This window comes from Amblyomma americanum, chromosome 6 (genome assembly GCF_052857255.1).
Source record: "Amblyomma americanum isolate KBUSLIRL-KWMA chromosome 6, ASM5285725v1, whole genome shotgun sequence".
NCBI lineage: Eukaryota > Metazoa > Arthropoda > Arachnida > Ixodida > Ixodidae > Amblyomma > Amblyomma americanum.
The window spans coordinates 94,269,106-94,286,437 of NC_135502.1; the positions used below are offsets into that span (position 1 = coordinate 94,269,106).

A 17,332-nucleotide genomic window follows, 5' to 3' on the forward strand; every position below is an offset into this window, starting at 1 on the left:
AGACCACTCGGAAAATGTGTTCTCCCGTAAGCGGTTTTGACCCCTTGTGTCGCCTAGGTTAGCAAATTACCCTCCTGTTAGTATGTGGGTGACGTCGTTCCTTCAATGACGCTTCATTGACCATTCATTGCGTCGAACAACGACTGGACAATGAACTTCCGTGCAAATGAAGGGCTGCCGCTCTTCGCTTTGGGATTCCTAAAAGACGGCCCAAGCAGCACAAGTAATTGGCCCAACATTGGAGCCGTATTGACAAAGTTGGCCCTACAAAGGACCAGGATGGGACCGTCCTGTTGCAATATTGGGCCGATGATCTGTGCTGCTTGGGGGAAGTCCACTCCCCCTAAACACGGCTAAGCCTCGCGTTGCATCACCCTGCAATGAGAGCCCGAGAGCAAGATGAAGGAAAGAAAGGACTTGCCTGCAATGTCTTGTGGTGCAGGCGGATCTTCTGAAGCAGTTTGTTCTTAAGCGCCGAGGAAGAGGTCGATGTCAAGACCGTCACTACCATGTCGCCAATGCGGGAGGTGCTTCGAAACGTGTCTTGTGGGAAGTTCAAGCAATTTCAGTACGTTTCGCTGGGTCACTCTTGGGGACTTGAGAGCGCTATATCGCGTATTTCTGGTTGTGCCCGAGTTCTGTTACTTCGTGATTATTTTCCCTGCCTATGTTACAGGCACTAAGCAGGCACACTTTGGGATACACGGGCGTGTAATAATCTACTCAGCGAAGTTCTCGTGATGCGTGTTTTGTTCTTTGTATTCGTCGCCTGTTGAAGGTTGCTAACGTGTCTTTGTTGTTTCTGTTTCTCCAGACTGCCAGGGGCTGGCCTTTCGACTGCGGGGTTGCAGGACATGGCCTACCTGCAGCAGCAACAGCAACAAGTGCAGCAGCAGGTGCAGCAACAGCAACAACAGCGTCGTCAGAGCGCCGACGCTGCGGCCGTGGCGGCGGCGCTGCAGTCGCAGTACCGGCTCAGCCCATACATGGACCAGATGTACAGTCCGTTCCAGCCGGGCTCTCCACTGGCCATGCGGGTGCTCAGCCCTATCGAACACAGGGGTAAGTGGGGCTGGGTGTTTGCTGCGTTCTACCAGTCCCACTGGTCCTTACGTCGTGTCGTAAAGTGTCTTCTTGGGTACGTGCTGATGCCCACAAAAGTTTTCGGAACACGGAAATTAAAGAAAAATCCCAAACTGCTTCGCAGTCTGTATAGGCATGCACACACGAACTGAAGGATGTGCTTTGCTCCTGCTTGCTCGACCTGCATGCACAATGTACCCCTCAATTACTGGCCGCACCTCTAGGTAGTCAGAGAATTCAACTTTTTCTTGGTTTCGGTGTTTCGCAAACTTATGTGGGCGCCTGTACATCCATGAGGATCGCCTTAGTGTTCTCCCTTCATTCAGCAACATGTCAGCGAATGATGTCTGGAGACCGCTCGTCAAGACTTGCTCTTTGAAGTCAGCTCTAAAGCACGACTATTATTAACAGCGACACACTGATGTGCTTGATGGTTTCGTAAATATTTCGCTCTGGAAATGGACACTTAGTCACCCATTGCAGATTACTTGCATTAGTGGTTACTCCAGAAGAATCTATTTCCTCTTCCAAAAGTAAGCCCAGGTGCAGGCTGTCGATTCGGACAAGGGTCCACTGTGAATGCCTTGGAGGCGAGCTTCTCACGCACGAGATAGTACAAGTGAGAGCCATAGCTTTCGCATCGAAATACCCGCGTGAATGGACTGAAGGGGGTCCCTCAAGAATGCGTTCTTGCCGTCACTGCTTTGCACAGGCCCTCTGCATTCTATAAGATAGCGATACAGATTTTTTTCTTTTTACCGCACCTCTTGCCGTAGTAGTTCGCGTAAAGGGTTCCAACTGTTTATCTTGCGCAAGAAGTTTCCTTGTGTGACCCACATAAGGCACTCTAGGCCACCGCTTAGCGATTTTCGTATCCGCTATAGAAAGAATGCGTCCCTATTTCAACCAGAGCCTTCGCTCAGCCCGATAACGCTAACTTTGGCCTTAACACAATGGGTTATCAATCAAGCGACTTGGCAGGCCTCCAGAAGTGCATAATTAAAGAGGAAAGTTACTCCATTTCTGACCATTTGAGAAGCGTTAACGTGTTTTTGATCGGTGTTATGGTGTAAAAGAGCGAGAGAGAGAGTTGACACGCTGTGTGCTAATCATATACGTCGAAGGCATAATGCTGCGATGGCGAATGCCGAATGACCTATAGTTTCGGCACTACCGTAACGATGTCGTGGGGGTTCCTAGTCTACTTTTACATAATAGAGGCCACGAGCGCCTTCAAAGGCGACACTGAGAACAAACTAAAGTTTGGCTGTACCGGTCGATTACCATAATGACGAAGACGCAATTTCAATTGAATACTTTGCAAATGAACTGCGCACGTTGACTTAGGTTTTTTGGGCGCTGATTCCTGACTCTGGGCCGGTATGAATGTGCAAGATTCACCGCGCCGCCTCACCTATGTGCGTTGAGTGCGACGTTGGGGGTGATGCGAGTCATGTGATGTGAGACACTCCTGGTCAACCTGAGGATATTTAACGCTCCATTGGACGACGTCTCTCGCATTGTGTCCCCTGAGGGCTCCCGATTTAAGCGGCGATCAGTGTCACAAGTACTCATTAGGTTTCTGGAGGACACCACCACCACCCCTACGCTACATCGTCATTTGCTTGGAAACTGGTACGGGAGTCATTTTCGGTCTTGGACGTCATGAGTTTCAATGGAGTGGCAGGAGGAAAAAAAAAACGCTCTATTCTCGTATCCAATTTTCTCAGCAATAAATGCGTCTTTTGCGAGAGTAACACCGTTGAGCGACAAAAAACTGGATGAAGTTGTCCCCAAAATTAGCTTACAGTACGTGTGTTCCAGGCGAGCTATGAAGAATAGAGGGATGAAGAAGTGGTAACAGAAGGAGAAGACGATGGTAGCGGGGGTTGTGGTGTTAATGTAGATGCAGCATTAGCCTTAGAGTGGCCTGTCGGCAGTAGCTGCGCCTAAATCACTGATTTAAATGATTGCGGCTCTGCCACTGTTCCACAAGGCCATTCATTGTCCTGTAAAACACCAGGAGTGATTTTCGCAATGATCACCACTCAGGTGAGGAGTCATGCATGGGTACACGATGTGAGAGACCTCGAAGATAGCATCGTTGGAATGCAGGGGCTTCTATGAGCAATCGGCGGGAAAGCTTTTGTGTAGCAGTTTCGTCCATAGTTTCGCGTGTGTAGCGACAAAGTTTTCATCACGCTCGTTTGTTGCCACGCGCCCCTTTGATGTGGAGCGGCGATTGCTTCGTTTAAGCTGCAAACGCATTCCTCAGTCGCTTGTGTGCGATCCCTGTTGCGACTCGAAGAATGTTCTCGGACACACACAGACGCTAGTGAAGGCCCGGCTTTCTGCCTTTCATTTCTTCCGACGCTCTGTGAAGGAATTCCTCAGTCCCGAATCCCACGTCGTGACGAACGTCTTTTTCCATCGGGGCCTCCAATCTCGGCAGTTGTGAAGAGGGGTGTAGCCGTTGTAGCAGACTGAGAAGCCGGTCCAGATAAGGCCCCCGATATATACGGGCTTGGAAACAACTGCTCGTGAGCAGCGATGCCTGCGAGCCCCGGAATACTACGCGCCCAGTGACTCCCCAGTGTCGGCGCCCAACGCTGGTGCCCGGAACGGCATCCCCGGCCCTCTATTTCGCTCCCTGATTTCGGTGTCCCTCAGCTCGTGTTTCCGCGCATTAGCATCGCGTTACCACCCTCCCGACTCTTGCTGCGGCCTATTCGATCTGTCTCCTCTCCGCGCCGCTGATCGCTGAGGAGCCGCTGCCGGCGCATCATCATTCCGCGACCCTCTCTCTCGCGGCATCGCTCCCATTCCGAGCGCGCCTGGTGAGCGAGACGTGCTGCGTTGTCCCATCCGGCATGCGCGTCTCCTCAACCGGGCGCGCGCAGCAGCACGCTCCGACGGAGAGAACAGAACGGCTGTGACTCTAAAACAAGCGTTCCATTCGGGCTTCACCGGCCGCGTGTCTATTTTCGGAGGAGCCAGTGAGTGCGGCGCTTGTGTCCGCCGCCCACGGCTGATGACCGAAAGAGCGCGCGCCGCAGTTCACTGACGCTTGCGTTCGCTCCGCGCCCTGCGAATGTCCGCCGCGTGGGCGTCGCACGCCTGTGCTTACGAAGTGATACGGAACGGACTGTGAACGCGTGCTCGCGCAGCCTGGGGCCTTCGGATATATCACGTAGGGATTCGCGTTCCCATTCAGATGTCCTAATTCTGCCCCTTAGGCTACTCGTGGCTGTTCTCCACTATACGGATCTTCTTCCTGACTGACATCGTCACTGGCAATTATTGCGCCTTTGGCTCCCTTATAACCAATTTTCAGCTAAATATGCAGTGCTTCACGGCGTTAGATACCTTGATGGTTGAAGGCGCTTAACTTTTTTGCAGAACGAGAGAGACAACACTACCAACACAGAGCGTGGTAAAAAAGTTAAGCGCGTGGAACCATCATGAACGACCTACTAGGCCCTATTCTCGCCATTTTAGCGTTAGATACCCCTCCAGCTTGTGTCTACGCCGGAGCGGAGCGGAGCGTAGTGGATTTGTTCCGTGTTTTCGGGTTACAATTGATACGCCTCCGAGGCCGGAGCCTTTGCTTTACTGAGAAGTAATTGGGCAGAAATTTGAGAGGACGCAATGAATATGAGAGCGTAGCGCGTTTGTAGACAGTTTTATCTCTAGTCTTCAGCTGGAACTGCCCAGTCTGTGCAAAATCCCATGGTCTTTGCAGCAAGCGGCAGCGGTATACATGCTGGACTGCCCTAATTTGTCTATCCAAGTCGTAAGTGGACGAGGTGGTGGACACGTCAGTTATGGTTAATTCTTGCCAGTACCATCAACAGCGTATTTCGGCCGTTACTGGGCAGAACGGCAGAGAAGGCATTTTGTCCTACAATAGAGACATTTAGCGTAACGCGTACCACTACCTCTTAAGCGTCATAGCACGCTGTCAGCATACTCATGCGCAGATCGCCCCGAGGGCGCCAGATGGCACCACGTGCCGGCCAGCTTCGTGAAAAAACTTATTGGAGGCGCGTGGCATGCGGTAGCGGTACGTGTTGTGCTAAATGCCTCAAACAGATACTAGATACCTTTAGCACAGCGCGTACTGTGCCCTGTCACTGCGCAAGCGCTATTGGTCCAGACGCGGCAAGGCGCTCTGTTGACTTGAACTGGCGCCCTCAGGGCGGTCAGCGCAGTGGCTGGTCTCGGTACGCGCTATGCTAAAAGTAGAGACAAAGCATTGAAGGACTTGTGCCGTGTTACTGTTACCTTTACCAGAGTACCAAGAGCATGCCCCCAACCAGTGCGCACGCGCTGATTGGGCCCTATGCGACAGGCGAGCGCGCAGCTTCCGGGTACCTGGCGCCCTCAAGGCGACCTGCGCATGCGCAGTGACGGCGCGTGGGCTCCCAGTTCTCCGGTAACGGTAACACGGTACGCGAAAGGTGTCTACCATATACTTTTGGCATAGCACGTACCGCTACCACTTACCGCGATCCGCCACTGCGCATGTGCAGATCGCCCTGAGGGCACTAGATGGCGCCACGTTCCCTTCAACAGCGCGTGCACCTTGAGCGTTGGTAGCAATCAGCGCGTGCATAGCGGCGGGCCGCGGTACGCGCTGTGCTAAATGCCTCTGATGATTAGAGAGTTATAGCATAGCGTTATCCGCGATCCGCTACCGTCATCCACTTCCGCGGGGCACCACTGATACGCGTTGATTGGTCCCGACGCGGCAGGCACTCACGTAGGATGGAAGGATGGATGGAGAAGGCTGAACCCTTAAATCTTGCGGTGGTTCAAGCCACCTAGCCATGACTTGTGAAATTTTACTCTCGTCTTGATTTTAGATAACCTTCGCTTGGTTGCTCCTACCCGCATAAAATCAACTTTTCCTTCACTGTCCTTAAACAGGGACAGCTGGCGCCATCTGGGGCCCTCGTGCTGTTCTGCGTACGCGCAGTGGCGACTCGCGGAAGCGGATCGCGCTCTCTATTGCGGCGGAATCCCTGATGCGGCATTCCGTTGGACGCGAAATGGCCTGTGTACTGTGCAATGCCACGTGGTACCTCCTCCACGGCGACAAATAATTCTTGACTGCTTAGTGCGAAGGCCCTGGATGACAGGGAACGTCCGTTTTCAGTGTTTGCCGAGTTTCCCGCGAAATTCGTCGTTTGAACGAAACGCTGACAAAAATTCATAAAAACAGTGCAGTAAAGCCTTTGGAAACAACCCCAACGAAGCATAGTTTCGTCATGTAGTGGCACAAAATAGCGGTGTGGACGACAATGATTGCTGGATGGATTGCACTTTGCGCGCTATTTTCTCCTTTCGTCAATGGCAGTCACAGTGGTTGCTTGTTACAAAAACTAAGGAAGGATTAGTGTCTGCGCGCGTGCTGTGCGTGCGTATCGTGCCCACTCACACGCTGTCCTGCCTGCGGTAGGAATCACCAATCAAATGCGCGAATTTATAAAGCACGGAGTATAGAAGAACGTTTTTATGGAGGAAAGACGGCCGAAGTAGATTGCTTCCTGGACGCCAACAATGATCTCAGTATCTAGGTTAGCGTTTCGTCCCCTATTTTTTTACATAAAACGCACCAATTTCGGGTGAACCGGCCAGTCGCAAATGAGCAGTTGAGCGCGCGCGTGCAACCATATACTGCCCTTTCCTATGGTGTACCATATATACTGCCGTTGTCCCTTTTTGTTGCGCGCGACGGACTGTCGCGACAAAACCCGTCGAATCTCGGCGCGAATGTGCACCGCTGCTTAGGCAGCCATACCGCCGCCCCTGCAATCTACAATCTCGCTCGCTGCAGTGCGTGCGAGAGCTGCGTGATGATTGTAGGCCCGCGAGAACGCTCGTGGCGCCGGTGGCGAGGATTTCGTTTCAAAACCATCTCTTTGTTTTGTGTTTTTCTCTCCTTCATTTTGAACGATAGGGGGTCCCCACAAATGGCCATTTACGGCCTGCTGCCGCAAACGTTGCGGGAAGGAGCCATTGCACAGACGAGATTTTTCACCATTCAACTGAGCTGGTCCCGTTTCTAGTCGAGCTGGCCCAGCTTCAAGACTGCGTACACAAGTATGCAGTCTTGCAGTGTCCAAAATTTAGGGCTCGCTTAAGGTGTTCCTGGCACCGTTAAAGCATTTTTTCATTCATCTTAGCCTGCAATTAGCGATGAAATGTTGGCTGTAAACAGCTGGAACAGCTGCAATAACTTTGCACTTGCAATTGTGGTATTGTTTACATCTTCTTTTTTGAAAGTGGGAGACTGAGCAAAGCTGAAAAGCAGATGAGTGTCATTTGTAGAAGCAGAGGCAATTCTTAAGCTAGTACCGTTGCACTCACTGCTATTGGCGGTGTTAAAAAATAAGATTCCAACCAAAATGTGGCTATCAGTCTGATAATTGCTTATTTTCTTATTGATGTTTAATAGCTGCTGTGGTGGCGCAGTGGCACTGGGCTGCTAACCCGAAAGACGCGGGTTTGATCCCAGCCGCGTAGGTTGAATTTCGATGGAGGCAAAATTCTAGAGGCCCGTGTACTGTGTGATGTCAGTGCACGTTAAAGAACCCCAATTGGTCAAAACTTCTGGAGCCCTTCACTACAGTGTCTCTCACAGCCTGAGTTGCTTTGGGACGTTGAACCCCCATGAACTATAAACTATTGATGCTTATTAGTAATGATGTTTATCTCATCTCCATTGTAAGTTTCTAGTGCTTGTACAAGCCTCATAACTTTGGATGTGCAGTGATAGGTGTTTCCTGACAAGTATACGCAACTTGTCATTGGAAAATAAAGCCCCATGCGAAAAAATTGACTGTGTCCAGTCGGAATGTCCAATTGGTTCCAGTTGTGTATCTCTAACAAATTGAAAGCCCCAGCTGGAACATTTCCAGTTGGAACCAATTTGAAGTTTCAACTAAAACCAACTGGAATCTTTTGTAAAGCCCATTTGAAAATATGGCTTTTTTTCACCTGGGGTTTGTTATTCAACCTGAATGGGAAAATTATATCAACCACTGACATGTAACCTGCCAGTGTTGGGTATTTTCATTTCATAACAAGCAAGCATTTTACACTTTAGTGGTGGTGGTAAGCATGCGTTGGAAGTTGTCGAATAAATGCAATGCTTTCTCCTCTTATTCTATTTTTTCAGGACTCCATATGGAGTACATCAGCCACCAGATGGCAGCCATGGGCCAACGGGGCCTCATGGACTTCCATAATGCAAGCGTAGCTGTCACACCAGACATTGCATTCTCAGCTGAAGGTACGGTCGTTCAGTTGCATTCACAACTGCATGAATCTTAGTAGTACTGGCATGTGCAGGATTGTCATGACCTATCATTGTCATGATGATGCTTTTCTAAGCGAGTTATTAAAATGGTGGCAGAGAGGACTATGGCAGCGTAACATGAGGCATGCCTCCAGAAAGACAGAATTTGGGAATTCAGTATTCATTCTGGAGTTCAGAACAGTGGCAGTGTAACCAGTGTTCATACGCTTTGTTGATTGTAGAAAATTAATGGTGGAATAGAGGAGCACAAATAAGGGTTTTGGTATTACTGTCAGTGCTCCAACCTGCTAGTGGTTTGGTGAGAAAAAAACTGCAATCTAAGCACTATTTTCTGCACATTTGCGGTTTCCACTGATAGCTTGTAGCAAATTTTTTAACCTCATATTGACATCACTAAGTGGCATCCATAAATAGTGTTGCATATTTTAAAGCAACATTTGGTCAACTTGTGCATTGGGAAGTTTATTTTAGTATCTGTTTATTTTTTAGTTCTTGTGATGGTTGTTAATTGTAGTGACTTTCATGTTTGTTTTTGACAATTATTTTGCTCTCTCACAATATCTTTGCAGGGTCTCGGCTCGCTAGTCCCAGAGCAGGAGCGCGAGGTCGCAAGCGGGCGCTCTCTAGCTCACCTTACTCGGAAAGCTTTGACATTGGCTCTATGATCCGCTTGTCTCCAAATTCCTTGGTGTCCTTCATGAACGGTTCTCGGAGTTCCAGTGCCAGCGGCTCCTATGGTCACCTCTCAGCGGGTACAACCCTCATGATTTTTCTCACCTGGGATCGCAGCTCTTGCACTGTGCATGTATAAAACAAGCACTGCTTGCGTGTATGATTCTGTCTGTATCACTATATACAGATTGTCAGGTTTGGCTCTGTCCTGCTCTGTGTCATACATTAGGGCTAAGTTAAGTGCTAAGGGTTACAATAGGGCTAAGGGTTAGGGCTAAGTTGCAAGGACTTGACTAAATTGCAGCCTATTGTTCTGACTGTAATATTTTCCACTCTTTTACTGTGCTTTCATGTTGGAAAAACATTGATGGGTAAGTGCTTGGAATTCTACATAGAGCAGTGTTTATATAGTAATATGCTTTGGTGTTCCTTGTGTTAATTAACACAAAGGTAAATGACATGCATATATTATAATTTAAAGCTGTAGCTTATAGCCTGCAAGAGTGAAACTCCCCTTAGAGAAAGCTGCATATAATAATGAATCAGAGAAAGAACAGAAAGAAATGTAAAGAAAACCTATTATGACTAAGGTATGCCTCTGTGCATACTGGTCAGCAGTTAGGTGGAAATTAGACATATTCTTGGGGGGCTGCAAGTGCATTATTCTAGTAGCCATTATATTTAAAATATTGTGTTGCAATCTGGAGCACCTAGTGGTTCATGAGACACTTGATGGCATCTCATGGTGTGACGACATATCTCTTGCTACGGTTTTCCACATCCCATGAACCTTTAGTACATATCTGTGCTCAGTTGCCTACCAACGGTTGCACAAGCTGCAGAGAACATTTTTTTCATAGCATTCATGTAATATGACAAATGGTAATGCATGTTGACTGGTCACCTTGGCTGTGTAATACGGAAAAATAGGTTATCACTCAAGCATTTTTACTTTCGCACTGCCTTTTGCTGGCGTCGTGCACTCAAATTACAGGAATAGAAATATCTGGTTCGAGCAGTTGAGGTTTGTTCTTGATCCTGTCCATTTTAAAGTGACACAAAAGAATGGGCCTTAATGGGCTCTGTGCATTTTCACTCAGCATTGCCCGAGCAGTGAGCTTTCGCATTAATGGGGCATAAATGCATTGAAAAAGTTTGTTTACAGGAAAATTTTTTTCGACAATTCAAGTTGTCTATTTAACAGGGGTTGTATTAATGGGGCACAACTGTATTTGTGCATAACAGAGAATGTCAAAAGCTTTGTCACTGTGCTGGTCACCCTTATCTTGAAAGCAGCAGAATTTGTATCGTTGTTTTGTGTTGGCAAAGTATACAGTTGTCTAGTCCACTACTTAAAAGGGGTCAGTTTCATTTCTCTTATGCAAACCTTTTTAAGGATACCTGAGCATCATGTAATAGTCTCATTGTTATGTGATCATTGCCTTCCTTAGGAACACTTAGTCCAGCCATGAATATGGGTGCACCCACTGTGGCTACCCACCTGCAGCAACTGCATCAACTGAATCAGCTGATGAGGCCCTTGCTGTTGCCTGGTGCTAGCACCTTCACACCTCAGACGATACTGTCTGCACCAGTCATTTTGGGAACCCCGCCGGGAAAAGTTGACACAAAGGTGAGAAACACTTTTTTTTTTCGAGTCCGTGCTACTAGGGAATAAGCTGCTTGCAATGTTTATTTCATTAAATGTTTTTCTCAGGACTGCCGTTTGAGTCTGCGAGCTTTGTAGCTGGCTTTTCTAACCTTAAGCAAACTCTCTTATCATGATAAAATTACTACACATTTGTTGTCATGCTGTCCTCTATATGTAACACAAGCGCCTTGCCTTGTCCTGCAGGATGCTGCCAGTGGTCGGGAAACAGCCAGCAACATTGTAAGCAGCACAGTGGACACAGAGGAGGCACGGCGACGAGTCAAGAAGGAAATGGATGGCACATCAGTTGACGATGACCGAGATGGCTCAGGGGACATGAAAGATGAACCAGGCGACTTTATTGAGACCAACTGCCACTGGAAGGAATGCACTCGCGAGTTCCCCACACAAGATGATCTGGTCAAGGTAGGGGGCGCCGTTTTGATTTGAGCCATGCACCTTGCCTCACCTTTATGCCAGCTCATACGCTTTGCCTTGCATACGCTTTGCCTACGCAGAGTTCATACTTTCCTTGCTTAGGTACTCTTTTTAACGGTGACGGCAAATCAGTGATTCAAGATTTCGCTTCAGAAGTTAGTTTGTAAAAAATTGTGTACGGATTTTCCTTTCCATTCATCATCTCTTAAATTTTGACACTGTCCTAAATTTGCACTTGTGAAAACACGTGGGAGCCAAGGCACCTGTAATTTTGTAAGAGAACGGTTTGTCTGCTGGTACAGTGATCACTGGCAGTTGATTGTGCCTTTTGAATAATAGAAGAGTTTCCTTATTTTAATTTGATGCATGAAAGTTAGAAATAATGGAAAAAAAGTTAATGGTGAAGATATGAATTGTAAAACTAACGGACTATGTGGCCGCCTGTCCTGTTCAATCTTTGTAGTTATTCAAGTTTTTCATGTTGCACAACAAACGCACATAAAAAGGGAACATGCAGCTGAGGTATAGTGGCTGACACGTTGTATTTCTATTGTCAGTGTGTTCATCATGGTTACATTTGTCTCCAGCACATCAACAACGACCACATCCATGGCAACAAGAAATCCTTTATATGCCACTGGAAAGACTGCTCTCGTGAGGAGAAGCCGTTCAAGGCACAGTACATGCTGGTTGTGCACATGCGTCGCCACACGGGAGAGAAACCTCACAAGTGCACTGTAAGTGCTCCAGTCTTTGAAAGGGACGCTCCTGTGAATTTTGATTACGACTGCATGTTGTATATATCGCACAATATGGCACAGTATTGAACATTTGGTACTGCCGCAGTGGCTTTCGAAAGATGCTGAGAAACCCAACGTGTCTTGCCTCGTGTCGCTTCTAACCTAATATGCATACAAAACAGAGTGTGCTAATGCACAAATCCTTAAATGATTTAAGGCACTCGTGGGACCAAAGAAGCACTCCTAGGAGCCGACGGACTCTTTGGTACCTAGTCTGAAAATCTCCGTTTTATACGATGCACAGATGCAAAAAATCTTTGGCAGCATCGCCGGTACTTAAAGAACGACTGAAGAGATTTTAGAATTTTATGAGCTTCAACAGGTCGAAGGAGTGATATTAGCATGCTAAGTCTTTTTGTGCTAGCATTTGAAATGGTGATGTAATGGCCGGATAAAGCCGCGACAGCTTTCAGGCTTCTCTGTAGAATATAGCACCGGTTCAGAGGCATACAATGATGTAATCTGTGGGTACGGTCCACTTCCAATGCAGAAATGTTTGCTTTGAATGAGCAAAACCAAAGCCACTGAACACAAAGCAAGCAGAACTTTGTTTAGTGGTATCCGACGACACACATCAGAGCATGGGTGTGGAGGCAATGAAAATTTGAAACCTCCCCACCCGCGACTTCATCATTGAGCTTTTCTGCACTCCCCCGGCAGTGTGAGGATAAGCCAAAATTTTATTTGGTGATTATCTCACTATTTTAAATGCTAGCATGAAAAAACGTTCATGCCTTATCCACATGCTTCACATATTCGAATCTTTGAATCTCGTAGAATTCTGAAGAACCGGCTTCTCTTTAACGAGTTGCCCATGTTGTTAGCTGTGCCACTCTGACTGCATCCATTTGAAAAAATGACTTCTGTCACGGTACCTAAAGCTCGCTCACCAAGACTGTTGTAGTGCTGTTGAGAATGGTGTAGCCTATGACGCTGATAGTGGAGGAAATAAATTTTTTTTTATGAGAATGCCTGTACCTTTTAAATGGTTGTAGCTTTAAATGCCTGTAGCTGCATTTCCAGCAGCTAGAAATGTGCTGGTGCTATGTTGTGTTACACACTCATTTCTGCACATTTTTGCCTTAATTCGTAAAGATCGCGGAACCTGTTCTTGTGGCATGTGTATTGCACTGTATTTTCTATCTAAATGGAGTTCCTTCTCTGTGTCTCATTTCCAAACAGTTTGAAGGTTGCTCCAAAGCTTACTCTCGTCTGGAGAACCTCAAGACACATCTACGGTCACATACTGGTGAGAAGCCATACATGTGCGAGTTCCCAGGGTGTACCAAGGCCTTCAGCAATGCATCAGACAGAGCCAAACACCAGAATCGTACCCATTCCAATGAGGTGGGCACCCGTTCTGTTGCGCCATTGTACCTTGAGCTTGCTTTGATAGAGTATGTTTCATTTTCTTTAGCTCTAGATATCAAAGGGAATGTGCAGTCTTCCTCACCTCACCTTTGAATATGGCTCTAGAGCTTTTCAGTTCGCTGTTGTTAGTTTCACTAGATTTGAAAGTGGGCATGCATTGAAAACATGGATTTGGCAGCAGAAACATAGCCTTTTCTCAAGAAAAATGCTATTATCAATTATGTTTTCAATTTCAATGCACACGTAACAAATATCTCACCATGTGAGATGTAATGCTAAAGTGACAAACAAATAACTGAAATGAATTTTATCCGTGCACACTGAGAAATTTGTCAGGCTGCATGAATATCTCAGACTTAATCACCATATAACTGCTATTTTAATATTTGTACATGTATTAATTTTTTGATCAAGATATCCATTTACTGGAATTGTGGTGCAAGCTGCAATTTTTTAGCCAAAGCCATGTTTTTTACTGAACACTGTCCAAGCCATGCAAGCTCACACTTCCTGTCATTCCAGTGACGGCTGCCTTTATTGCTTTAGGAAATATGGAAAAACCCTAACTCTAAGTTGAGTGTTAGCTGTGGGCAGGTAGTTTATTGTAATTTCATTGTGATCTTGCTTTGTTACATGTTATGTCTATTCTTATCCTGAAACTTTTTCATCAGAATTTTTCCACATTGTTAACATGAGGAAATATGGAAAAACCCTAACTCTAAGTTGAGTGTTAGCTGTGGGCAGGTAGTTTATTGTAATTTCATTGTGGTCTTGCTTTGTTACATGTTATGTCTATTCTTATCCTGAAACTTTTTCATCAGAATTTTTCCACATTGTTAACATGTCAATGTCCTTTTTGTCATCCCTGTATCATTTTAAAAGAGTAAAAAATTAATTTCCCTTGAAGATTTGTTGTAAACTAAACTTTTTTGTTTGGTGCACATGTTAACCACTTCTTCCAGTTCTTATTCGCATTCTATTATCTAGCATTTACATCGCCTTCCCTGTTGTTAGTCTGATGTTAGCTTATATTTCTTTGTTTATAAAATTTTATCGAGGGTCCTTGTGCAGTCTCTGAGTGACAACCCATCTCTCTCTCTCCCTCCCCATGTGCGTTAACACTCGATAGTGCCCATAAAAGATGGCGTCCTCATGGAATCTGGCAGGTGGCAGTTAAATTGATGATTGGTCATGCGAGCTTTCTCGTGACAACCCGGATCACACAAGTCCCACTGCCATTACCTGCCATCTCAGGGCAGTGGCACACTCCTTAATTGCTGCACCACTGTGCCAGGAGTGGTATGAGGACTCTCAGGGATTTATAGATGTTAAGTAGGAAAAGACAAATTCTGCACATATGGACATTAACGCATTAGCCATCGCGTCATACCCTTGAGTCGGGCCGCGGTGCAGCAGCGACTGCCTTCACGACGTTAGACTGTAGATCAGACCGGGTGCGGCGGTGTCTCAGCATTGGCTACATATAGCCATGCAGATGTAGAATTGCCAGCTGCACCGCATTGCACTGCGACTGCATTCATAAAGTGAGCGGGTAGGCTTAAGCCTTCTCTCACATAAGCAGCCTTCAGTGTCTCTGCTGGCTTTTTGGACGAGTTTGATTTGATTTGGTTTTATTTGACTGGATGAAGGAAATTCAGAGTAAAATGACCAACAGTGTTTATATCCTTGCATGCATTACTGTTGTGCTGGGAGAGAGGTGTTTGTGTAAGGGGTGTTAAGAACAGTGTCCCCTGTCTTTCCTTCAGAAACCCTATGTGTGCAAGGCCCCTGGTTGTACCAAGCGATACACAGATCCGAGCTCCTTACGAAAGCACGTGAAGACAGTGCATGGGGCAGAGTTTTACGCCAACAAAAAGCACAAGGGCTCTGAGGGCGGTTCTGGAGATGGCAGTGGGGCACTCCGAGATGGCATGGACCCAGCTGCAAGCAGTGAAGGCAGTCCTCGGTCCGATGATGGTGCCAGCAAGCTTGCAAGTGTTTCAAGTCCCAGCGTCAAGTCAGAGGTGGGTCTAAAGTTTTTGAAAGTTGCATGCAACCTTGGTTTTGTTTCTGTGAATGAAGTGGCACTGTGTTTTGTGTCTGAGAGGCAAAGGCGCATAATTTGAAACAGTTCACTTTCTTTTTTTGTACTTTTTGTTTTCATTTTTCATTTTGTCTGTCTTTTCCTTCTTTTCTCCCTTTTTTTTCCTCTGTAATATTCTTGCATGCTAAAATTTTGCGTTATTTGACTATACTAAATCTAAGCTTACTGACAGCAAACCTGACGGTTGCACAGATTATGTTCATTGTATTCGAAGTTTGTAGGAAGCAGGCTTCTTATATTTAGGTCAAAAATAGCAAGTCATACAGAAGTCGCATTTACCATATAAACCGTTTCCGTCTCAATCACACATTTCGGTTTTTCAAATCTGGTGCCCCTTGCTGCTTTCCCGTCCAGCCTATTTGGCCATCCAACGACTTCTGGTTCGAATTAATTAACTAATTACTGTACGTCAATCAAACCTTTTCAATTATTTGTCACTCATCAAACTCATTTCAATCGATTTCAAGCTTTATATCCATCTTTGCCTATTTTTCCACTATTTTGCCATCCACGTATGTTTTCCCATCCACTCACTATATCGATGTCCATGCTATTTCGGCAGTTTTTCAACTTTTTGGCTTTAATTAACTAATCATCCTATTGACATGAAATTTTGTTGCACATTACCCTCACATCATTCTTTATTGATTACAATAATTCGTTTGATTCTAACTGTTCGGAGAACGACACAACGGCTGCCGACACATTTTGCGGACACGACCTCACTGACATAGCCAAGTAATTTTTTCGCATTAATAAGTATAAACCTTGAGAAAGAAACTCTGGCTCATTGTCATTCGAACACTTTGTTTGATGACATTTCATCAAATGAAATCTTTAACTGCAGGTTACCACAGTACTGGCGTTTTCTAGCTGAAAAAAATAAAAAAATACAAAGGAGGAAGATTTGAAAATTTGGAAAGTCATGAAAGTACTGTTGGGGGCAAGAGTAGTCTATAACACATACTATTGAATTTTTTGCTTGCTAGATGGGTGGGCAAAGGTGGCATGTCTCTAGATAAAAACAGCACCTTCTCACCTGTCTCGAAGATAAAGTGCTGCTGGAAAGCAGCTTGGCAATGCAATCTAACCGAAACTCATAATGCAGTGCACCGCTTTTGCTCCAACAGTAGGTTTGGAACGACTTGAGTTCTATTTCTTTCCAATGTGTTTTTGGAACTTACAGGTGCCTTTTTTAACTGTGCTCCCATGACATTTTTTTTGTCCTAATTCAGGACCAAGGCTCACCACAGCATGACAGTAGTCCTTGTGAAGAAAGCACCACGGACGGCCTGGGCTCATTTGATCAAGGGTCGCTAGATGCCCCCATCAGTGACAACAGTGTCTCCACCACCTGTGGTCAGCTGGAAGCTCTCGACACCAATGACAATGGCTGGGATGTCATGGACCCTGCAGATCTTGAGGTAAGGTATCCATTTTAAACCTTGCATCTGTCACACTGTGTAATTGTATTCTGCTCCTTTGCAGCACCAATGTACAGAAATCATCAGAATATTGATTAGAAAGGGAGGCTTCTGAGTTCTATTCCTTATCATTTCTTGAAGCAGTGGGGATTTTTAGCTCCTGGGCAGTACATGTAAGATGTTATACTATGTGACAGAGGTTCTCCAGCTCTGTTTGGCAGACCCTTAAATTCCACGGGTTATCTTTTCGGGTTCCTCAACCACTCACCTGTACATGCTTCTCCCCCTCCTTTTTGTTACTCATTTTACCATGGAATCTTGTCAGTTCTGTAATTGTTCATAGTTGACCATTTCGCTACATGACCAACATTTTCATTGACGATTATCACCATTTTTTTTAGTGGTCATACATGTGTTTACGGGGGAACCCAGATTATATGCATTGCCCCTTCATGCGACGACCCG

At 46.2% G+C, this 17,332-nt stretch overlaps 1 protein-coding gene across 1 annotated transcript in view; it reads left to right on the plus strand.

Moving 5' to 3' along the window:
* The window catches only part of ci (transcriptional activator cubitus interruptus), an 82,556-nt gene that overhangs the window by 54,324 nt on the left and 10,900 nt on the right, over positions 1–17,332 (plus strand). The window contains exons 2-10 of the mRNA XM_077627595.1: positions 815–1,062; positions 8,267–8,380; positions 8,977–9,159; positions 10,531–10,712; positions 10,935–11,156; positions 11,756–11,905; positions 13,151–13,315; positions 15,106–15,363; positions 16,679–16,867. Of these exons, the coding sequence (XP_077483721.1) occupies positions 815–1,062; positions 8,267–8,380; positions 8,977–9,159; positions 10,531–10,712; positions 10,935–11,156; positions 11,756–11,905; positions 13,151–13,315; positions 15,106–15,363; positions 16,679–16,867 (1,711 nt within the window). The remainder of the gene's footprint in view (positions 1–814; positions 1,063–8,266; positions 8,381–8,976; positions 9,160–10,530; positions 10,713–10,934; positions 11,157–11,755; positions 11,906–13,150; positions 13,316–15,105; positions 15,364–16,678; positions 16,868–17,332) is intronic.